We start from the raw sequence: 24,829 nt of genomic DNA, 5'->3' as shown, positions 1-24,829 counted from the left end.
TGTGTGTGTGTGTGGGGGGGGGGAAATAAAAAAATAAAAATAAAAAAAAATTAGCTGTTAGCTTAGTAGTAAGTATTAGCTGTGAGCTTAGTAACAAGTATTAGCTGTGAGCTTAGTAACAAGTATTAGCTGTGAGCTTAGAAACAAGTATTAGTTGTTAGCTTAGTAACAAGCATTAGCTGTGATCTTAGTAACAAGTATTAGCTGTTACCTTAGTGATACGTGTGCTAGCTGTTAGCTTAGTAACAAGTATTAGTTGTGAGCTTAGTAACGAGTATTATCTGTTAGCTTAGTGATTCATGTGCTAGCTGTTAGCTTAGTAACAAGTTTTAGCTGCTACCTTAGTGATACGCATGCTAGCTGTTAGATTAGTAATAACTATTTGCTATTAGCTTAGTAATAAGTATTTGCTATTAGCTTAGTGATATGTGTGCTGGCTGTTAGCTTAGTTATAAGTAGTTGGTATTAGCTTAGTGGTACGTGTGATAGCCGATAGCTTAGTTACAAGAATTAGCTGTGAACTTAGCAATACATGTGCTAGCTGTTAGCTTAGTGATAGGTGTAATAGCTGTTAGCTTAATAACAAGTATTAGCTGTGAGCTTAGTGAAACATGTGCTAGCTATTAACTTAGTGATTCCTATGTTATCGTCATGCTGTTAACTTAGTTGTAAGTGTGTTAGCTAAGTAATAATGTTGTGAGCATTTCACCAATCTCGCGCACTTTGCCAATTTGGACGCGATCTAACAGCAAAACAGTCTCCCAACACTGCGTGGATGGCATCAAGGCCTATTTTTCCAAGCGTGAGGGTTGGGAAACGAAGGTGTTTGGCGAGGGAAGTGTGGATTCAGGCCGGGTGGCCAATTTCAAGATCCAGGTAACCCTACATTATTTTATTTAATAAATATTAAACCAAGTTGTGGTAGTAGTTTAGTCAGTAGTTTAGTCGTGGATGTACACTGTATAGTGATGAATCCAATTAACATTTGATTTTACTTTGATTTGACATTAAAATGAGGTTGCGCATTTTGCAAATTGTGCCCCTTGGTATTGTGCTTACAACAATAATACGTGTTAGCTGTGAGTTTAGTAATAATATGTGTTAGCTGTTAGTTTAGTAATAATATGTGTTATCTAAGTTATAATACGTGCTACCTAAATAATATGTGCTAGCTAAGTAATAATATGTGTTAGCTAAGCAATCATTTGTGTTAGCTAATTAATAATATGTGCTGGCTAAGTAATAATATGTGATAGCTGCTAGCTAAGTAATAATGTGTATTAGCTAAGTAATAATATGTGCTAGCTGCTTGGGCTGCTGTCCCCGCGACCCGACTTCGGATAAACGGAAGAAGATGTATAATATGTGTTAGCTGTTAGCTAAGTAATAACATGTGCTAGCTGTTAGCTTACCATGGCCTCCATCGAGTCCCAGCTCTTGGTCTCCGTCCCCGACAGGAGGAAATTCTTAGAATTACCCCTGAAGTTGAGTTTGACGTTGATGTATGAATCCATGATGTCCGCACATTAAAACGTATTCGTCACAAAAATCGCCAGGCAGGATGGAGGTCAATCTCGCTGCTATATTCTGTGTTTACATCAGCATCATAGACACGCCCACTCTCTACCTCGTGACCGGAGCAACGAAAGCAGCTTCCGCTTAATTCCTTTCAAAACAAACGTATTTTCTATCCGGGCCCAAGCAGTGCAGCAAGAGCTGTGTTGAAATGCATGCTGTTTTTTATCATCATTATCTCCGTTTAAACGCCTTTTGGAGGCCCTTAACGTGCACGACAACTCCCCAAATGTTCCAAGCGCATCAGGTTCGATGAAAAATGTTATCATTTGTTCATCCCAAATATGACATTTCAAAATTGGCTCTCTAGCGCCACTTTTAAACGCCTACTGAAACCCACTACTACCTACCTCGCAGTCTGATAGTTTATATATCAATGATGAAATATTAACATTGCAACACATGCCAATACGGCCTTTTTAGTTTACTAAATTAAAATTTTAAATTTCCCTGGAGTTTCGTCCTGGAAACGTGTGATGATGACGTGTACGCAAGACGTCAAGGGTTTTTAGGAAGTAAGAGCGCTGCGCACACACACAGCTAAATGTCGTCTGCTTTAACGGCATAGTTATGCAGTTTTTTGGACATCTGTGTTGCTGAATCTTTTGAAATTTGTTCAATTAATATTGGAGAAGTCACAGTAGAAAGATGGAGTTGGAAAGCTTCAGCCTTTAGCCACACAAACACACAGTGATTCCTTGTTTAAAATTCCTGGAGGTGAAACGTTACTATGGATCAGAGCGCGGTCAAGCCAACATGAATCAAGACGGAATGTCAACCAGCAGGTTTCGGTGAGAAAATTGTGGTTAAAAAGTCGCTTCTTACCGAAGAAAAGCTGAGCTTGTGCCGTCCATAGCTGCCGTCGACTCCCCGAGACACTGCGCGTCAAGACACCCGTGGATACACACCTCCGACTATCAGGTACTATTTAACTCACTAAAACACTAGCAACACAATAGAAAGATAAGGGATTTCCCAGAATTATCCTATTAAATGTGTCTAAAAACATCGGAATCCGTCCCAATCGGGTTGTTTTTTTTTATAGTCCGTCACAATCAATATCCTCAGACACGAATCTTTCATCCTCGCTCAAATTAATGGGGAAATTGTCGCTTTCTCGGTCCGAATAGCACTTTTTGCTGGAGGCTCCCATTAAAAACAATGTGAATATGTGAGGAGCCATCAAACATGTGACGTCATCGTCTGCGACTTCCGGTAGAGGCAGGGCTTTTCTCTTAGCACCGAAAGTTGAGAACTTTATCGTGGATGTTCTCTACTAAATCCTTTCAGCAAAAATATGGCAATATCACGAAATGATCATGTATGACACATAGAATGGACCTGCTATCCCTGTTTAAATAAGAAAATCTCATTTCAGTACGCCTTTAAAAGTAGACACAATGAACACCCATTTCCCAGTATTCTCACATGAGCAGGTACCCGTATACTTTTGTAGCCTATCCATATTATTTATTTATTAATTGTTTTGACAATGAAATCAAACAATGCCAATGATGATGTTGAGGAATTATTGGATGTTTTATATGAATTATGATTGACTGATTGTTTTCTGCTGCTCACGCTCCTCCTGGCGAGCCACGTTCCTCCTCCTATGATTAAGAAGACAGGACAGCTGGGTTCTCCTTTTATCCGTCTATATGTTGAAGGAGTGAGGAGCGAAACAGTTTATGTACCGCTAAATATGTGTTATTTTTGATGATTTTGAAGTCAACCACAGAGCATATTTTTGTTTGTGAAAATAAATTATATTCATTTTGAATCTAGATATGGATATAATTTATTTTCACAAACAAAAATATGCTCTGTGGTTGACTTCAAAATCATCAAAATATATTAATTTTGAATCTAGAAAATGGGCTTTACGGTGGAAGAGGGGTTAGTGCGTCTGCCTCTCAACTCGAAGGTCCTGCAGTCCTGGGTTCAATCCCAGGCTCGGGATCTTTCTGTGTGGAGTGTGCATGTTCTCCCCGTGAATGCGTGGGTTCCCTCCGGGTACTCCGGCTTCCTCCCACTTCCAAAAACATGCACCTGGGGATAGGTTGATTGGCAACACTAAATTGGCCCTAGTGTGTGAATGTGAGTGTGAATGTTGTCTGTCTATCTGTGTTGGCCCTGTGATGATGTGGCGACTTGTCCAGGGTGTACCCCGCCTTCCGCCCGATTGTAGCTGACATAGGCGCCCCCCCGACCCCAAAAGGGAATAAGCGGTAGAAAATGGATGGATGGATAACCCTAGAAATATCTCTGTGAATGTTTATAAGGAATTTAGGGAGTCATAGGCCTCCTCCTCAGGGCTACTCTGCAATCTTTTTTTTATTTTTTCAAACTTTTTAAAAGCAAGAGTCGCCGTAACACGTACAAATACTACTTCTACTTTCATTTCCCAGTGTTTCAAAGAATGATAACTTTCATGTTTCTCTACCTTCCAGGACTTTTGCCAAACATCTTTCTCACAACTTACACACATGATAACGTTCATGTTTCTCTACATTCCAGGACCTTAGAGAATAAGATGATGCAACGTTCCTACCACAGGAGAACTATTACACAAAACATCTTCAGCTCAACATTCATCAACCCCTCGTGTGTGTGTGTGTGTGTGTGTGTGTGTGTGTGTGTGTGTGTGTGTGTGTGTGTGTGTGTGTGTGTGTGTGTGTGTGTGTGTGTGTGTGTGCGTGTGTGTGTGTGTGTGTGTGATGCCCCCTCCACAAATCAAAGTTAACCAGAATTGTGGAAATTCTTTAGTCAGACTTTTTCCTGTATAGTATTGCTCACACATACTGTGCAATACTATAGTACAATATGTATAAGTGTAGTGTGATGTGTGTATTAGTGCAGTAGAATGTGTGTGTTAGGGCAGTACATTGTGTATTATTGTAGTACATTGTGTGAATTACTGTAGTAGAATGTGCATTAGTGTAGGATAACTCGTGTATTTGTGTAGTAGAAGGTGTGTAATAGTGTAGTAAAATGTGTGTATTAGTGTAGTAGAATGTATATTAGTGTAGTACAAAGCGGATTACTGTAGTAGAATGTGTATTAGTGTAGTTCTATATGTGTGTTAGTGTAGTAAAATGTGTATTATTGTAGTAGGATCATTATTAGTGTAGTACAGTGTGTGTATTAGTGTAGTACAAAGTAGATTAGTGTAGTAGAATGTGAATTAGTGTAGTTCTATGTGTGTATTAGTGTAGTAGAATGTGTATTATTGTGGGTGGATGTTTATTAGTGTAGTACAATGTGTGTATTAGTGTAGTACAAAGTGTGTATTAGTGTAGTTCAATGTGTGTATTAGTGTAGTATATTGTGTATTAGTGTAGTAAAATGTGTATTATTGTAGTAGAATGTGTGTTAGTGTAGTACAATGTGTGTATTAGTGTAGTAGAATGTTTATTAGTTTAGTACAATGTGTGTGTTAGTGTAGTACAATGTGTGTATCAGTGTCATAGATTGTGTATTCGTGTGGAATGTTTATTAGTGTAGTACAAGCCTTGTATTATTGTAGTAGAATGTGTATTAGTGTAGCACAATGTGTGTATTGGTGATGTAGAATGTTTATTAGTGTAGTACAATGTGTGTATTAGTGTAGTACAATGTGTGTGTTAGTGTAGTAGAATGTTCAATAGTGTAGTACAATGTGTGTGTTAGTGTAGTAGAATGTGCATCAGTGTCATAGATTGTGTATTAGTGTAGTACTATGTGTGAATTAGTGTAGTACAATGTGTATTACTGTAGTACAATGTGTGTATTAGTGTAATAGAATGTTTATTAGTGTAGTACAATGTGTGTATTAGAGTTGTAGAATGTGTGTATCAGTGTAGTAGAATGTGTATTTGTGTACTACAATGTGGATTTGTGTCGTAGAATGTGTAATAGTGTAGTATGTGTGTATTAGTGTAGTTTAATGTTTATTTGTGTAGTAGAATGTGTTTATTTGTATACTACAATGTGTGTATTAGTGTAGTAGAATGTGTGTATGAGTATAGTACAATGTGTATCAGTGTAGTAGGATGTCTATTAGTGTAGTGCAATGTGTGTATTAATGTAGTAGAATGTGTGAATGAGTATAGTACAATGTGTATCAGTGTAGTAGAATGTGTATTAGTGTAGTGCAATGTGTGTATTAGTGTAGTAGAATGTGTGTATGAGTATAGTACAATGTGTATCAGTGTAGTAGGATGTCTATTAGTGTAGTGCAATGTGTGTATTAATGTAGTAGAATGTGTGAATGAGTATAGTACAATGTGTATCAGTGTAGTAGGATGTCTATTAGTGTAGTGCAATGTGTGTATTAATGTAGTGGAATGTGTGAATGAGTATAGTACAATGTGTATCAGTGTAGTAGGATGTCTATTAGTGTAGTGTAATGTGTGTATTAATGTAGTAGAATGTGTGAATGAGTATGGTACAATGTGTATCAGTGTAGTAGAATGTGTATTAGTGTAGTGCAATGTGTGTATTAATGTCGTAGAATTTGTGAATGAGTATAGTACAATGTGTATCAGTGTAGTAGAATGTGTATTAGTGTAGTGCAATGTGTGTATTAATGTCGTAGAATGTGTGAATGAGTATAGTACAATGTGTATCAGTGTAGTAGAATGTGTATTAGTGTAGTGCAATGTGTGTATTAATGTCGTAGAATGTGTGAATGAGTATAGTACAATGTGTATCAGTGTAGTAGAATGTGTATTAGTGTAGTGCAATGTGTGTATTAATGTCGTAGAATGTGTGAATGAGTATAGTACAATGTGTATCAGTGTAGTAGAATGGGTATTAGTGTAGTATTCGAGAGCATGAAAGTATTGCATCAGAGGAGGATTCTTCTCCACTCTGACATTCTTCTGCTCCTCTGCTATTGGATCATGCAGGAAGTGGGCGGGTTCTCATGCAGAACTTTCTTCTGACCACCTTCTCACCACCTTCCTACTACTGCTCTCAGACTTTTCTGACCACCTTCCCCCACTGGTTTTGGACTCTTCTGAACACCTTCCCCCGCTGATCTGGGACACGGTTTGAGCACAGAAGCACAAGATGCACTCCCTGGTCAAATGGACGCTTCTTGTCCTGGTCCTGGTCTCTGTTCTTCTCAACATTGTTTTGCTGGGCTTCCACTCCAGCAGGGCTCCCAAATGCTCCGGCCGACGCCTTCATCCTCTCAAAGGCAAACACGACAAGCGCAGCCGCGTCTTTGCTGATGTCACTCAGGAGGAGTACCTGCAGGTCCAGCAGTACATGGTCCAGCAGAAGGACTTGGCCATCAGCACCAGGCAGCTCACCAAGCCGTCGGAAAACTTCCTGTTCCTAATCGACTTGTCTCTGCCCAAAAAGGCGGACGTTTTGTCCTACCTGGACGGGGCAGGTCCTGAGCCGGTGCGCGAAGCCACTGTGGTGGTCTTCTACGGGTCTTTGGGCCACATCAAGGAGTACGTGGTGGGACCTCTGCCTAAGCCCACGTACCACACGGACGTGACCAAGAAGAAATATAAGAGGGAGCTGCCCATCAATGCCCGCACCGTGACCGTGGGGGAGTACGACTTGTTGTCTAAGTTTTTGGAACAACAGTTTTCCAAGCTGAAGCAGCTTATGAAGGAGAGTTTTGGCACTAAAAAACTGAACCTGTTTGAGCAAATGCCGCGAGGACTTCGTTCTGGAGACAGAAAAACCTGGGTGTCTTTATTCAGGAACATGAGCGGCATGTACATCCACCCGGTAGGTTTGGAGATACTGGTTAACCACGAGAGCGTAGATGCCACCAACTGGACGGTGGATAAGCTCCTGTACAACGGTCAGTACTTCGACACGGTGGAAGAACTCCATGACAAGTACTCTGCAGGGTCCGTGAGAAGAATCGTCTACCAGGAAACGGCTGACTATGGCTCGCTGAAACCTAGGAACACACCATTGCAGCTCGGTCCTCTGCAGTTCTACGCAGAAGGAAAACGCTTCAGTGTCAGTGGTAATCACGTCCTCTACCTGGACTGGAGTTTTGCCTTCGGTCTGAGCTCCCTCACTGGCATGCGAGTTTTTGACGTACGCTTCAAGGGGGAGCGGATCATCTACGAGCTGAGCGTGCAAGAAGCCATGTCGGTTTACGGCTCGGTGACGCCCGGGATGATCCTCACCAAGTTCTTGGACTCCAGCATCGGAATCGGACGCTTTGCACACGAACTGGTCCGCGGCGTGGACTGTCCCTACCAGGCCACTTATGTGGACACCTTCCGCTACGTGGATGTGCCGGTGCCCGTCAGATTCAGAAATTCCATCTGCATCTTTGAGCACAACTTTGGTCAGCCCCTGCGCAGACACTTCTCCGACTTCTTCAGCAACAGTTACGGCGGGCTGGTCAACAGCGGCCTGGTGTTCAGGACCATCACCGCCATCGGGAACTACGACTACTTGTGGGACTTCATCTTCTACCAGAGCGGCTCAGTGGAAGCCAAGGTCCACGCCACGGGTTACATCTCCTCGTCTTACCTGCTGGACGGCAGCCTGCGGCACGGCCACCAGGTAGCGCCAAATGTCCTGGGCAACATCCACACACACTTCATCAACTTCAAGGTGGACGTGGATGTGTTGGGTGAGCAGATATTCACAGTTATTGTTCTGTATTATCTATCCATAACTTACATGTTTTATAAATAATTTTGTATTCACAATTATTACAATTTTTAGCATATATTATCTAGCTACAATTTACATGTTTTATATATTATTATGTATTCACAATTATTATTATATATTAACTATCTACACTTTACATATGTTACATATTATTATGTATTCACAATTATTATCATATATTTTCTATCTACAATTTACATGTTCTACATATTATTATGTATTTACAATTATTATTATATATTATAAAGCTACAATTTACATGTTTTATATATTATTTTGTATTTAAAATTATTAGTATATATTATCCATCTACAATGTACAATTTTTTATATAATATTGTATATTTAAAATTATTATTATATAATATGTATCTACAATTTACATGTTTTGTATATTATGTATTTATGATTATTAGTATATATTATCTGCATAATTTGCATGTTTTATATAATATATATTCACCATTTTTAGTATATATTATGTATCTACAAATTACATGTTTTATATATTATTATGTATTTACAATTATTAGTATATAATGTGTATCCACAATTTACATGTTTTATATATTATGTATTTTTACAATTATTATTATATATTATCCATCTATTAGTTACATGTTTTATATAATATTATACATTTACAATTATACATTATGAATTTACAATTTACAGATATTATATATTACGTTTTTACAATTATATATTATAATGTATTTACAATTGTTATTATATATTATGTATTTATAAATTACAATCATCATTATATATTACTATGTATATACAATTATATAGTATTATGTATTTACAATGTACAAATGATATTATATATTATGTATTTACAATTTACAATTATATATTATGTATTTACAATTTACATTTCTTCTATCTTATTATATATTTACAACTATTATTATATATTATGTACCCGCAATTTACAATTATTATTATATATTATGTACCTGCAATTTACAATTATTATTATTATATATTATTATATATTCATGCATTCATGTATTATGAATTTACAAATTACATGTTTTATATATTATGTATTCCCAATTATTATTACATATTATGTGTCGACAATCTACATGTTTTATGTAATATGTTTTATATAATATGTATTTACAATTATTAGTATATATTATGTATCTACAATTTACAATTCCATCAATCCATCCATTTTCTACCGCTTATTCCCTTTGGGGTCGTGGGGGGCGCTGGCGCCTATCTCAGCCACAATCGGGCGGAAGGTGCGGTACACCCTGGACAAGTCGCCACCTCATCGCAGGCCCAACACAGACAGACAGACAACATTCACACTCAAATGTACACACTATAGCCAATCAACCTATCCCCAGGTGCATGTTTTTGGAAGTGGGACAAAACCGGAGTACCCGGAGGGAACCCACGCATTCACGGGGAGAACATGCAAACTCCACACAGAAAGATCCCGAGCCTGGGATTGAACCCAGGACTGCAGGACCGTCGTATTGTGAGGCAGACGCACTAACCCCTCTGCCACGTGAAGCCATATATATATATATATATGTATATATATATATACATATATATATATATATATATATATATATATATATATATATATATATATATATATATATATATATATATGTATATATATATATATATATATATATATATATATATATATATATATATATATATATATATATATATATATATATATATATATATATATATATATACATACATATTGAGGCAACATGGGTCCCCCCTCCAATGGGCTCACCACCCATAGCAGGGGCAATAGAGGTCGGATGCAGTGTGAGCTGGGCGGCAGCCGAAGGCAGGGCACTTTGCGGTCCGATCCTCGGCTACATAAGCTAGCTCTTGGGACGTGGGAACGTCACCTCTCTGGGGGGAAGGAGCCTGAGCTAGTGCGCGAGGTAGAGAAGTTCCGGCTGAATATAGGCGGAGCCACCTCGACGCAAGGGCTCTAGAACCAGTTGTCTCGAGAGGGACTGGACTCTCTTCCACTCTGGCGTTGCACGCAGTGGGAGGCGACGAGCTAGGTTAGCAATTCTTGTTGCCCCCCCGGTTCAAAGCCTGTACGTTGGAGTTCAATCCAGTGGATGAGAGGGTAGCCTCCCTCCGCCTTCGGGTGGGGACACGGGTCCTGACTGTTGTTTGTGCTTACGCACCAAACAGCATTTCAGAGAACCCACCCTTTTTGGATACACTCGAGGGAGTACTGGAAAGTTCTCCCCCGGGTGATTCCCTTGTCCTACTGGGGGACTTCAACCATATTTGCCAACCTTGAGACCTCCGATTTCGGGAGGTAGGGGGGGGGGGGGGGGGGGAAGGGCATGGTTGGGGGCGTGGTTAAGAGAGGAGGAGTATATTTTCAGCTGTTGTGTGCGCAGTTGTGCACTACACTTTCTAAAAGCCGTAGAATTTATTGTCACATATGCATGATTGATTGATTGATTGAGTGAAACTTTTATTTGTAGATTGCACAGTACAGTACATATTCTGTACAATTGACCACTAAATGGTAACATCCGAATAAGTTTTTCATCTAGTTTAAGTCGGGGTCCACGTTAATCAATTCATGGTACAAATATATGCTATCAGCATAATACAGTCATCACATAAGTTAATCATCATAATATATACATTGAATTATTTACAATCGGGGGGGGGGGGGGGGGAGCTTTGGTTGATATCAGTACTTCAGTCATCAACAATTGCATCAACAGAGAAATGGACATTGAAACAGTTTAGGTCTTACTTAGTAGGATATGTACAGCGAGCAGAGAACATAGTGAGTTCAGATAGCGTAAGAACAAGTATATACATTAGAAATACATTTGATTATTTACATTAGGTTGTTATAAAATCCGGGGAGATGGGATGTGAATGGAGGAGGGTGTTAGACTAGTAAATGGTTGAAGTTGCCTGGAGGTGTTGCCTGGAGGTGTTGTGGTGCATGTACAGTAGATGGCAGTATTGTCCGGTTTAAGAGTGTCACAACATTGCTGTTTACGGCAGACAAACTGCCTTACGGTAGACTAAAACGTGACTGCTGTTGTTGTGTGTTGTTACCGCGCTGGGGGGACGTTATTTAAACTGCTTAACAATAAACCCACATAAGAAACTAAGAACTCGCCCTCGATCATTCTACAGTTATAACGTCATTGGGCAATGTGGGAAAGCGGACGTGAAAACAGGCTGTCCTAACTCAGGTTCGCATGGATCTGGAGGGGCAGCGGCCTCCAGCTCCGCCTGAATTTCAGGAGATTTTCGGGAGAAAATTTGTCCCGGGAGGTTTTCGGGAAAGGCGCTGAATTTCGGGAGTCTCCCGGGAAATCCGGTAGGGTTGGGAAGTATGCTGCAACGCTCATAATGGCGACGACAGTGAAACCTGGAGAGGCGTGATTGGGAAGAATGGCCGCCCACATCTGAACCCGAGTGGTGTTTTGTTATTGGACTTTTGTGCTCGTCACAGATTGTCCATAACAAACACCATGTTCAAATATAAGGGTGTCCATATGTGCACTTGGCACCAGGACACCCTAAGCTGCAGTTCCATAATCAACTTTGTAGTTGTGTCATCGGATTTGCGGCCTCATGTTTTGGACAATCGGGTGAAGAGAGGGGCCGAGTTTTCAACCGATAACCACCTGGTGGTGAGTTGGCTGCGATGGTGGGGGAATATGCCGGACAGACCTGGCAGGCCCAAACGCATTGTGAGGGTCTGCTGGGAACTTCTGGCAGAGTCTCCTGTCAGAGAGAGTTTCAATTCCCACCTCTGGAAAAACTTTGAACATGTCACGAGGGAGGTGCTGGACATTGAGTCCGAGTGGACCATGTTCCGCACCTCTATTGTCGAGGCAGCTGACTGGAACTGTTGCCGCAAGGTAGTTGGTGCCTGTCGTGGTGGTAATCCTCGAACCCGTTGGTGACACCGGCGGTGAGGGATGCCGTCAAGCAGAAGAAGGAGTCCTATTGGGTTCTTTTGGCTCATAGAACTCCGGAGGCAGTGGACGGGTACCGACAGGCCAAGCGGTGTGCAGCTTCAGCGATCGCAGAGGCAAAAAATCGGACATGGGAGGAGTTCGGAGAAGCCATGGAAAACGACTTCCGGACGGCTTCGAAGCGATTCTGGACCACCATCCGCCTCCTCAGGAAGGGGAAAAAGTGCACTGCTGACCTCTACTGCGGTTGTTGTGGATCGGTGGAAGGAATACATCGAAGACCTCCTCAATCCCACCAACACGTCTTTCTATGAAGAAGCAGTGCCTGGGAAATCTGTGGTGGGCTCTCCTATTTCTGGGGCTGATGTTGCTGAGGTAGTTAAAAAGCTCCTTGGTGGCAAGGCCCCGGGGGTGGATGAGATTCGCCCGGAGTTCCTTAAGCCTCTGGATGCTGTGGGGATGTTTTGGTTGACAAGACTCTGCAGCATCGCGTGGACATCGGGGGCGGGTACCTCTGGATTGGCAAACCGGGGTGGTGGTTACTCTCTTTAAGAAGGGGGACTAGAGGGTGTGTTCCAACAATCGTGGGATCACACTCCTCAGCTTTCCCGGTAAGGTCTATTCAGGTGTACTGGAGAGGAGGCTACGCCGGATAGTCGAACCTTAGATTCAGGAGGAACAGTGTGGTTTTCGTCCTGGTCGTAGAACTGTGGACCAGCTCTATACTCTCGGCAGGGTCCTCGAGGGTGAATGGGAGTTGGCCCAACCAGTCTACATGTCCTTTGTGGACTTGGAGAAGGCATTCAACGTCCTGTGGGGAGTGCTCAGAGAGTATGGGGTATGGGACTGTCTGATTGTGGCGTTTCGCTCCCTGTACGATCAGTGTCAAAGCTTGGTCCGCATTGCCGGCAGTAAGTCGGACACGTTTCCAGTGAAAGTTGGACTCCGCCAAGGCTGCCCTTTGTCACCGATTCTGTTCATAACTTTTATGGACAGAATTTCTACAGGCGCAGTCAAGGCGTTGAGGGTATCTGGTTTGGTGGCCGCGGGATTTGGTCTCTGCTTTTTGCAGATGATGTAGTCCTGATGGCTTCATCTGGCCAGGATCTTCAGCTTTCACTGGATCGGTTCACAGCCGAGTGTGAAGCGACCATAATGAGAGTCAGCACCTCCAAGTCCGAGTCCATGGTTCTCGCCTGGAAAAGGGTGGAGTGCCATCTCCGGGTTGGGGAGGAGACCCTGCCCCAAGTGGAGGAGTTTAAGTACCTCTGAGTCTTGTTCACGAGTGAGGGAAGAGTGGATTGTGAGATCGACAGGCGGATTGGTGGGGCGTCTTCAGTAATGCGGACGTTGTATCGATCCGTTGTGGTGAAGAAGGAGCTGAGCCGGAAGGCAAAGCTCTCAATTTACAGGTAGATCTACGTTCCCATCCTCACCTATGGTCATGAGCTTTGGGTCATGACCGACAAGATCACGGGTACAAGCGGCAAAATGAGTTTCCTCCGCCGGTTGGCGGGGCTCTCCCTTAGAGATAGGGTGAAAGTTCTGCCATCCGGGAGGAGCTCAAAGTAAAGCCGCTGCTCCTCCACATCGAGAGGAGCCAAATGAGATGGTTTGGGCATCTGGTCAGGATGCCACCTGAACGCCTCCCTAGGGAGGTGTTTAGGGCACGTCCAACCGGTAGGAGGCCACGGGGAAGACCCAGGACACGTTGGGAAGACTATGTCTCCCGGCTGGCCCGGGGACACCTCGGGATCCCACGGGAAGAGCTGGATGAAGTGGCTGGGGAGAGGAAAGTCTGGGCTTCCCTGCTTAGGCTCCTGCCCCCGCGAGCCGACCTCGGATAAGCGGAAGAAGATGGATGGAAGGATGAATATATTATATATTTACAATTATTATATATGATGCATTTAAAATTATTTTATATTATGTATTTACAATTTATAATTATATAATAGTGTACATTTACAATGTACATGTTTTATATATTGTGATATATTTACAATTATTATACATTGTGTATCTACAATTTACCGTTTGTCACACATGGACTTGGATTGGTTTTGCTTCTTCCACGCAAAAGATGATTGGCACGAGCCAGACGAGAGTGTAAGTACCTATTTGTTTATTTAAACACTATAATAAAAAATAAACAAACTAAGGGCGCTCACAAGGAGGTACAAAACTTGGCTACAAAAATTCAAACAGGAAAACAAAAACACTTGCACGATGGCATGAATGAACTATGGACATAACAAAAGGACCTAGCACAAAAGCATTAAACTATGAACCATATACAACAACTTACATGACATGGATCTATGGACGAGGGCATGAAGGAGATGCAGCAAGGGTAGCGTGTGTGCATGAAGGCCAGCAGGCAAGCACATGCAAAGTTCCCAGACTGATGGACAGAAAGCAAAATCCTTAAATACCGGCTGTGGTAATTAGTAACAGGTGTGAGGGGCTGAGGATCGGGGCGTGACTAGGGGGACCAGGTGTAAACTAATGGGTTGGCATGGAAACAAACAAAACAAAACCATTAATATATATAATTATACATTCACAAATATTATACATTATGTATTTACTATTCACAATTATATATTACAATGTATTTACAATTTACAACTATGCATTATATATTATCAATCAATCAATCAATGTTTACTTCTATAGCCCTAAATCACGAGTGTCTCATAGGGCTGCACAACGACATCCTCGGCTCAGATCCCGCATTAGGGCAAGGAAAAACTCAACCCAATGGGACCAATGAGAATCCTTGGAGGGGACCACAGATGTGGTAAATATTGTGAGAGTCCAGTCCATGGCGGATCTAACATAATAGTGAGAGTCCAGTCCATAGTGGGGCCAACAGGAGACTATCCCGAGCGGAGACAGGTCAGCAGTGCGGAGTTCCCAACCGATGCACAGACGAGCGGTCCACCCCGGGTCCCGACTTTGGACAGCCAGCGCTTCATGAATCCCCCCCCCCCCCTTAAATGCTTCTACTGAGGTAGAATCTCTAATCGTTACTGGGAGGGCATTCCAGAGTACTGGAGCTCGAATAGAAAACACTCTACAGCACGCAGACTTTTTTGGGGCTCTGGGAATCACTAATAATTATTATTAGTTATTATGTAATTACAATTCACAATTACTATATGTTATTATTTATGTAATTATTTATTTACAATTATTACATATTATGTGTTTACAATTTACATGATGTATATATTATTATATATTTACAATTATTATTCAATATTATGTATTTACAATTTACAACTATATAATATTGTGTATTTACAATTATCATATTGTAGCTGAGATAGGCACCAGCGCCCCGCGCGACCCCAAAGGGAATAAGCGGTAGAAAATGGATGGATGGATGGATAATATTATGTTCATACAATTTACAATTATTAAATATTATTTTATATTTACAATTTACAATTATTATGTATTACTATATATTTACAATTAGCCCGCCCGGCAGAAGAAACTAATTTGGGCCACCCGTGATCTTGTCCTTTCGGTCATCACAGTTAATGACCATAAGTGTCGATGAGAACGTAGATCGACCGGCTCAGTTCCTTCTTCACAAACAACGGATCGACATAGCGTCCGCATAACTGAAAACGCTGCAGTGATCCACCTGTCGATCTTACGATCCACTCTTCCCTCACTTGTGAACAAAATCTCCTCCCAAACCCAGAGATGTCACTGGGTTTGGGAGCGAACAATGGATTCAGACTTGGAAGTGCTGATTCCCATCCCAGTCGGTTGGCTGTGAACCTATCCAGTGAGAGCTGAAGATCCTGGCCAGATGAAGCCGTCAGGACCACATTTTCTGCAAAAAGCAGAGACCTAATCCTGCTGCCACCAAACCGGATCCCCTCAACGCCCTGACTGCGCCTAGAAATTCTGTCCATAAAAGTTATTTACAGAATCGGTGACAAAGGGCAGCCTTGGCGGAGTCCAACCCTCAGTGGAAATGGGTCTGACTTAATGCCGGCAATGGGGACCAAGCTCTGACACTTATCGTAAAGGGAACGGACCGCCACAATCAGACAGTCCCATACCCCATATTTTCTAAGCACTCCCCACAGGACTTCCCGGGGTACACCGCTGAATGCCTTCTCCAAGTCCACAAAGCACACAAAGACTGGTTGGGCAAACTCCCATGCACCCTCAAGGACCCTGCCGAGAGTATAGAGCTGGTCCACAGTTCCACCACCAGGACAAAAACCACACTGTTCCTCCTGAATCTGAGGTTCGACTATCCGGCGTTGCCTCCTCTCCATCCATCCATCCATTTTTTACCGCTTATTCCCTTTCGGGGTCGCGGGGGGCGCTGGCGCCTATCTCAGCTACAATCGGGCGGAAGGCAGGGTACAGTACACCTGAATAGACCTTACTGGGAAGGCTGAGGAGTGTGATTCCACAATAGTGGGAACACACCCCCCGGTTCCCCTTCTTAAAGAAAGGAACCACCCCCCAGTTCCCCTTCTTAAAGAAAGGAACCACCCCCCAGTTCTGCCAATCCAGAGGTACTTCCCCCGATGTCCACGCAATGTTGCAGAGTCTTGTCAACCAAGACATCTTCACAGCATCCAGAGGCTTAAGGAACTCCGGGCGGATCTCATCCACCCTGGGGCCTTGCCACCGAGGTGCTTTTTAACTACCTTGGCAACTTCAGCCACAGAAATAAGAGAGTCCACCACAGATTCCCCAGGCACTGCTTCCTCATAGGAAGATGTGTTGGTGGGATAGAGGTCTTCAAAGTATTCCCTCCCCCGAGCCACAACCTCCGCAATCGAGGTCAGCAGCACACCATCTCCACCATACACGGTGTTGACAGTGCACTGCTTCCCCTTCCTTAAGCGGCAGATAGTGGTCCAGAATCGCTGCAAAGCCATCTGGAAGTCGTTTTTCATGGCTTCACTGAACTCTTCCCATGTCCAAGTTTTTGCCTCTGCGACTGCTGAAGCTGCACACTGCTTGGCCTATCGGTACTTGTCTATTGCCTCTGGAGTTCCATGAGCCAAAAGGACCGGATAGAACTCTTTCTTCAACCTGACGGCATTCTTCACCGCTAGTTCTCGGATTACCGCCACGACAGGCACCAACCACCTTGCGACCACAGCTCCAATCGGCCGCCTCGACATATAGAGGTACGGAACATGGTCCACTCAGACTCAATGTCCAGCGCCTTGCTAGTGACATGTTCGAAGTTCTTCCGGAGGTGGGAATTGAAACTCTCTCTGACAGGAGACTCTGTTAGACGTTCCCAGCAGACCCTCAGAATGCGTTCGGACCTATCAGGTCCGTCCGGCATCCTCCCCCACCATCGCAGCCAACTCACCACTATGCGGTGATCGGTAGAAAGCTCTGCCCCTCTCTGCACCCGAGTGTCCAAAACATGAGACCGTAAATCCGATGACATAACTATAAAGTCGATCATGGAATTGCGGCCTAGGGTGTCCTGGTGCCAAGTGCAGATATGGACACCCTTATGGTTGGATTTACTATGGGTATTTGTTATGTGTATCTGTATTTATGGCGGACTTACCTGGGACTTTAAGATGGGCGGGGCTACCACTGACAGGTGACCAATTGGGTAGCTTTAAAAATGGCGTCATTGTTTCATTTGGTAAAAACAGCATCCTTCGTCACCAGCATACCCCACTGGTAAGCTCATTTTGTTATGTCCGCTTTTCTTTGTTAGATCAGCTGAATTATTGTTTAAATTCCATGCTTGCCCGCTTCCTTGCTTTTCTGTTTGTTGTGTGTCCGCTATGTCCGCGGCACTTGTTGTGCGGCCGGCTTGCTGCTTCACAGCCAGGGCAATCACTCACTGTTTTAGTTTTTGAACGACGTTGGCAAAATTATTAAATTAAAGGGTACAACTACAGTAATGTGCGGATTGAAATCTGGTGGATTAGATTGTTGTCGCGTTGCGTGTGTCCGGCTGCATTTGAGAGTTCAAAGGTTTATTCTTCGGTATGGCTTGAGTTTAAAAATACCGGCACTTTACTTCCTGGTTTGGCTGATGGGATTTGTAGTTCTTTTATGTAGTTCTGCTCATATGTGTAATGTGTGCCTCAAACAGAGCGCCTGTGTTTTTTGTTTTTTTAGTATGCTTGTCCATGAACCATGGTGACATTTTAAATCATTCTGATCACATTTAAAACATTATATGACATAAATTAATGGTGATAATAAAATATAATGCTAAAATTGATAAGTTAAGATAAAATCACAGTGATTGTGAGAGTGAATGTTGTCTGTCTATGTGTTGGCCCTGCGATGAGGTGGCGACTTGTCCAGGGTGTACCCCGCCTTCCGCCCGATTGTAGCTGAGATAGGCGCCAGTGCCCTCGCGACCCCAAAAGGGAATAAGCGGTAGAAAATGGATGGATGGATGATAATATGTCATATCATGGTTGACAACATTATGGTTCAGTTGATGAATTCATGTCTATTATTTACATTATGATGATTCAAGATAGATACATTGTTTTGTTATTTTCATGTTTACTTTTAGGTTATTTCCTGATGCTGCTGTTGCTGCAATAGTATTAAATAAAACAAGCAAAAGAAGTGCACAGCGAGTAATTCCTTTCATGCCCAATACGGAAATACGGAAAAAACTGAACACTTATGTTTGAACTTTGTGTTTGTTATGGACAATCTGTGACGAGCACAAAAGTCCAATAACAAAACACCACTCGGGTTCAGATCCAGGTGGCCATTCTTCCCAATTACGCCTATCCAGGTTTTACTGTCGTTGCCAACATAAGCGTTGAAGTCCCCCAGTAGAACAAGGGAATCACCCGGTGGAGCACTTTCTAGTACTCCCTTGAGTGAATCCCAAAAGCGTGGGTACTGCGAACTGCTGTTTGGTGCGTAAGCACAAACAACAGTCAGGACCCTCCCCTTCCACCCAAAGGCGGAGGGATGCTACCCTCTCGTCCACTGGGTTGAACTCTAACAACAAGAAATCCACCCAGCCCATCGCCTCTCACTGCGTGCAACGCTCGAGTGGAAGAAAATCCAGCCCCTCTCTAGAGAACTGGTTCCAGAGCCTTTGCTGTGCGTCGAAGGGAGTCCGACTATATCCCGCCGGAGCTTCTCCTCCTCGCACACCAGCTCTGGCTCCTTCCCCCCCAATGAGGTAACGTTCTACATCCCAATAGCTAGCCTATGTAGCTGAGGATCGAACCGCCAAGTGCCCTGACTTCGGCTGCCGCCCAGCTTACATCGCACCAGACCTCTATGGAGTCCATTGGAGGGGGGACCCACTTTGCCTCTTCGGGCTGCGCCTGGCCGTGCCCCATGGGGACAGGCCCGGCCACCAGGCGTTCACCATCGTGCCCGCACCTCCGGGCCTGGCTCCAGAGGGGGGCCCCGGTGACTTGCGTCCGGAAGAGGGAAATGTGGGTACTTTGTTTGTATTTTTCATAGAGGTCTTTGAGCTGCTCTTTGTCTGATCCCTCACCTACGACCTGTTTGTCTTGGGAGACCCTACAAGGGGGCATAGAAGTCTCCGGACAACATAGCTCCTAAGATCATTTGGACACGCAAACTCCTCTACCACGATAAGGAGGAGATTATCATTTCATATCATTATTTATTTGCTATTTAAAATGATCACTATTTATCATTACATATTTACAAATTACAATTATACCTATATAACATTTTATATGTACAATTTACAATTATCACTAAATATCGTTACATATTTACAATTTCCAAGAAGTATTACAGTAAATACAATGAAGAATGATCTATCAGACAGTAGAAGAAGCTAGTTTGTGAGTGATATCTGGGTGCTGCATGTAAAGTACTGCAGTCCAAAAGTATTTGTGTGTATTTGCCTGCAGGAGTGAGAAACGTGTTCCAGACCAAAGACATGCAGTTTGTCAACAGCACAATTCCATGGGTTGCTAACGGCTATGCTATGGTTCCCCAGCTGGTGGAGAGGCAGCTGAAATCAGAACAGGTCATATTTCCATTCATTTATTAAAATGTATTTCTAGTCGTCAATAAAGACAACATCAGTACAAACATGTATTTACTTACGTGTGTACATGACTTTTAAAGTGTGATAATAATAACAAACGTGCTCCAAGTTTCAGCACCGTACAAAAGTGTAGCTAGCACACTTGCTGTGTACACCTTGCATTTGACCCAAATAGAGACAATCCTGTTGTTACAGAGTCTTTCCCTTAATTTCCTAAACACAGCACTCACTCTCGCCATCCTGAGTCTGATCTCATCATCAAGCTTGGCATTTTCTGTCACTGTGCTTACGAGGTACTTGAATGTTCGAGATTGCACAAGTGGGTCTCCCATGACACAGACCACCCCTGGTAGGGATGATATGGGCTCATGCTTGGGTGGCTGGTACAAGCATCTTGTCTTCTCGGTGTTTATTTTGAGGCTGAACTGACTAGCTGTTGCTGAAAACTTGTTCACAAGATCTTGTATGTCCTCTACATTGTGCGCAACTACAGCACTGTCGACCGCAAACAGTAATTCTCTCACAACCTTTACTGTTGTCTTGCTCTTTGCTCGAAAGTGAGCAACCTTGAACAGATCTGCATCTTTTCTTGTCCGGATGTAGACCTCGGGTGACCTGGTGCCGCCACCTTTCCCTATCGGCAGCTGAATCCTCCCAGTTTGCTACATCGATGTTGCAGGCCCCGGGATTGGCATTCAGTGTGTCTTGAAGCAGACAAGGGGTCTTCCGAGGCCATGCTGTCCCTCCTTCAGCTGACTGTAGAGCATCATCTTTGGTATCCGACTGTTCGGCATACGGACAACATGACCTGCCCACCGGAGCTGGGCTGTGATAACCAGGCTTTGAAAGCTGGGTAGACCACACTTTTGCACAACCTTGAGGTTAGACATTTCGTCCTGCCACTTGATGTTGTATATTGAGCATGGACACCTCTGGTGGAACCGTTCCAGCAGATGGATGTGACGATGGTAGGTTGTCCAAGTTTCACAGCAGTAGACCAGCGCACTCACCATTACTGCTCTGTAGACAGCAATTTTTGTACACAGCTTTTTGCTGTGGTTCTGCCACAGCCTCTTTGTCAGTACTCCAAATGATGAGCTTGCTTTGGAGATGCGCAGTGAGATCTTGTTGTCCAGAGATGTATTGCTGGAGATGGTGCATGCAAGGTAGCAGAACTTCTCTGTGACATGATCGCAAAGATCATGTCACAGGCACCTTTGCCTGCACAGAAACCACATTGGGATTCAGGGACAACATTCTCAGCAATATGTTTGATGAGTCGGTTGAGGATGATTCTCGCCCGGATCTTTCCTGTGATGCTCAGCAGGGCTATACCGCGATGGTTATTGCAGGATTCCCTGTACCCTTTCCTCTTGTAAACATGCACTATGGATGCATCCTTGAAGTCTTGAGGGACTTCACCCTTCCTCCAGAGGACCTGGTCCAGGGACAATATCTTCTCTACTAGTGCCATGCCTCCAATCGTGTAGATGTCTGCGGTCAGCCCATTGCCTGCTGGTGCTTTTCCAGAAGTGGTCTGTTTTAGTGCTTTCACTATCTCTGCACTGGTTGGGGGGGTCAGCCAGCTCAGCTTTCACTGGCAGCTGGGGAATCGTGGCAATTGCCTCTTTACAAATTGTGGAATCTCTGTTTAAGAGCTCCTTGAAGTGCTCTGCCCAGCATGCTGTCACTTTTGTCGGTGAGCAGGACTACGTTGTTGGCTAAACGGACTCAAGTGGTTTTGCAATTTTATCCCACCAGTTTTTTTTCCGATATGCCGAGTCCTAGGCTGCAGCTTTTGCTTGGCTGATTGGTATTGCTGCTTCTTCTGGCTGCAAGCCTTATCATCAGTATGTTTGGGAGCTTCATGGAGCCTGTTGATGAGGATGTTGATTTCAGGGTCGTTCTCAACAAAACAGTTCCTATGCTTCCTTTTGATGAAACCAAGAGTATGAACAGCAGCAGTGTAGACACACTCCTTAAAGATCTTCCACTGTTTTTCCATGCAGCACTTCCATGATGTTCTCTTCCAGTGCCTTGTTGTCATGTACCAGGCTTCCAACATTGAGCTTACGCAAGAGCTTGCCTCGGGTCGTCTTCCTCTTCTGGGCAAGCTGGATGTTTATCTTGCTCCTGAGTAGACGGTGGTCTGACCAGCAGTCCGCACCCCTCATGCAGTGTGTGATGTGCACATCAGCTCGGTTTCTCTGGTGGTCTATGACGTAGTCGAGCCTGTGCCACTGTTTGGAGCGAGGGTGCATCAAGAGGACTGACCTGCCAGGCAACAGGTGGTTTGGAATCAGAGTTTCCCTCTCCTATCCGATGTGTTGGCTAGACTAGGTACTACCGGATGTACCATACAGGGATGCAGGTGGCCCAGGTCTGTCAGTAGAAACATTTCCTTAGCCAAAGGGCCTTTGCTGAGGTAAGGTTCTGCCTCTCTGCAGCCTGTGGTTGCAGTTTAACGTCTTACCCAGGACACTATGTGTAGTAATAGTATGTAAGTGTAGTAGACATTTGTGTAGTAATAGTATGTATGTGTAGTAATAATGTGTAGTGATAGTATTTAAGTGTAGTAGTAATGTGTAGTAATCGTATGTAAGTGTAGTGGTAATGTGTGTAGTACTAATACTGTGCAGGAGGCGGCGCTGCGTAACAATGCCAAAGTTCCTCGCTATCTCCACATCGCGAGCAACAAAACCAACGCCTGGGGCCATCAGCGCTCCTACAGACTTCAGCTTCTCAGCTCTACAGGAGATCACCTGCCAGAGAGCCAGACCGAGGAGCGCGCCATGTCCTGGGCCAGGTGAGAACGCCTGAGACACATGTCATCAGGCTTGACTGGAATCAAAATTAATCCATTATTGGTTATGTAAGTTTATCCCTTAAAGAAAACAATATGTTTGTGTGTGCGTGCGTGCGTGCGTGCGTGCGTGCGTGCGTGTTTGCTTGCGTGCGTGCGTGCGTGCGTGCGTGTGTGTGTGTGTGTGCGCGTGCGTGCGTGCAGGTACAAGGTGGCCATCAGCAAGCATAAGGACGAAGAACAGAGCAGCAGCAGTTTGTACAACCAGAACGATATATGGATGCCAGCGGTCGACTTTAGCTCTTTTATTGCAGATGACGAAAACATAGAGAACGAGGTGCGTTGACATGAACACATGAAGACATACATGAATAAATGGACACAAAAACATTAATACATGGACATATGAAAATATGAATACATGAACACATGAATATATAAATACATGAATGCTTGAATGTATAAACATATGAATACATGAAAACATGAATACGTGAGCATATGAATAATTAACTACATGAACACATGAATATATAAATACATGAATGCTTGAATACGTGTACATATAATACATGAACACATAAATATATCAATACATAAACATGTAAATACATAACTACATGAACACATGAATATATAAAAAACATGAATGCTTAAAAGCATGAACACGAGAATACTTGATTACATGAACACATTAATACAATAATACATAAACATATGAATACATAACTACATGAATACATGGATATATATAAACACATGAATCCTTTAATACATGAACATATGAACACATGAATACAATAATAAATTAACATATGAATACCTAAATACATGAGCACATGGATATATAAAGACATGAATCCTTGAATACATGAACATATGAATAGGTGTATACATTAATACAGGAAAATATGAATGCATATATACATGAACACATGAATATATAAATACATGAATGCTTGAATACATGAACACAAATAAATAAACACATCAACATATGACACATTATTACATCAACACATGAACAGATGATTAAATGTAAAAATGAACACATCAATACATGAACAAATGATTACATAAAAACATGAACAAATGATTAATTCATAAGCTCATGTTTCCATGAGAATATGAATAAATGAAATAAATAAATGAACAAATGACCACATGAACACATAAATACAATCACACATGAATAAATTAAAAAATAAACACTTCAACATATAATACATACATACATCAACACATGAGCAAATGATTACATGAACACATAAATACAAGAACATGTGAATAAATGAAAATTGGAATACATAGATAAATTAACATATGACACATACATCAACGCATGAGCAAATGATTACATGAACACATAAATACAGGAAAACCTGAATACATCGACACATGAATACGTGAATACATGGACACAGGAATACATGAACACTAATAAAGAACACATCAACATATGACACTTACATACATCAATGCGTGAACATATGATTTACATATAAAACATGGACACGTGAATATATGAACACATTAATACATGAACACATGGACGAATGAACACATGAGCACATGGATGCATGAATAGATGAACACATGAACAAGAGAATAAAGGAACCCATGGATACATGAACACATGGATACATGAATACATGAAAACATAAACAAAAGAATACAGGAACACATGGATACATGAATACATGAACACATGGAAACATAAACACATGAATACATAAACAAATGAACACATGAATAAATGGATAAAAGAATACATGTATATACGAATACATGAACACATGGATACATGAACACA

General features: G+C 42.6%; 2 protein-coding genes across 2 annotated transcripts in view; one reads left to right on the top strand and one right to left on the bottom strand.

The window, feature by feature from the left end:
* Positions 1-1,625, bottom strand: part of nbr1b (NBR1 autophagy cargo receptor b) — a 90,066-nt gene extending 88,441 nt beyond the window's left edge. Inside the window, exon 1 of the mRNA XM_061905980.1 lies at positions 1,413-1,625. Within this exon, the coding sequence (XP_061761964.1) occupies positions 1,413-1,514 (102 nt within the window). The 5' untranslated portion in view covers positions 1,515-1,625. The remainder of the gene's footprint in view (positions 1-1,412) is intronic.
* A 4,851-nt stretch (positions 1,626-6,476) lies between these two features.
* aoc2 (amine oxidase copper containing 2) overlaps positions 6,477-24,829 on the top strand; it is a 35,142-nt gene continuing 16,789 nt past the window's right edge. The window contains exons 1-4 of the mRNA XM_061905979.1: positions 6,477-8,173; positions 20,074-20,192; positions 22,853-23,019; positions 23,221-23,353. Of these exons, the coding sequence (XP_061761963.1) occupies positions 6,628-8,173; positions 20,074-20,192; positions 22,853-23,019; positions 23,221-23,353 (1,965 nt within the window). The 5' untranslated portion in view covers positions 6,477-6,627. The remainder of the gene's footprint in view (positions 8,174-20,073; positions 20,193-22,852; positions 23,020-23,220; positions 23,354-24,829) is intronic.

The sequence above is a fragment of the Nerophis ophidion genome, linkage group LG07 (genome assembly GCF_033978795.1).
Source record: "Nerophis ophidion isolate RoL-2023_Sa linkage group LG07, RoL_Noph_v1.0, whole genome shotgun sequence".
NCBI classification, from domain to species: Eukaryota; Metazoa; Chordata; class Actinopteri; order Syngnathiformes; family Syngnathidae; genus Nerophis; species Nerophis ophidion.
The sequence above is the reverse complement of the archived record's forward strand: the minus strand, read 5'-3'. Positions and strand labels throughout refer to the sequence as shown.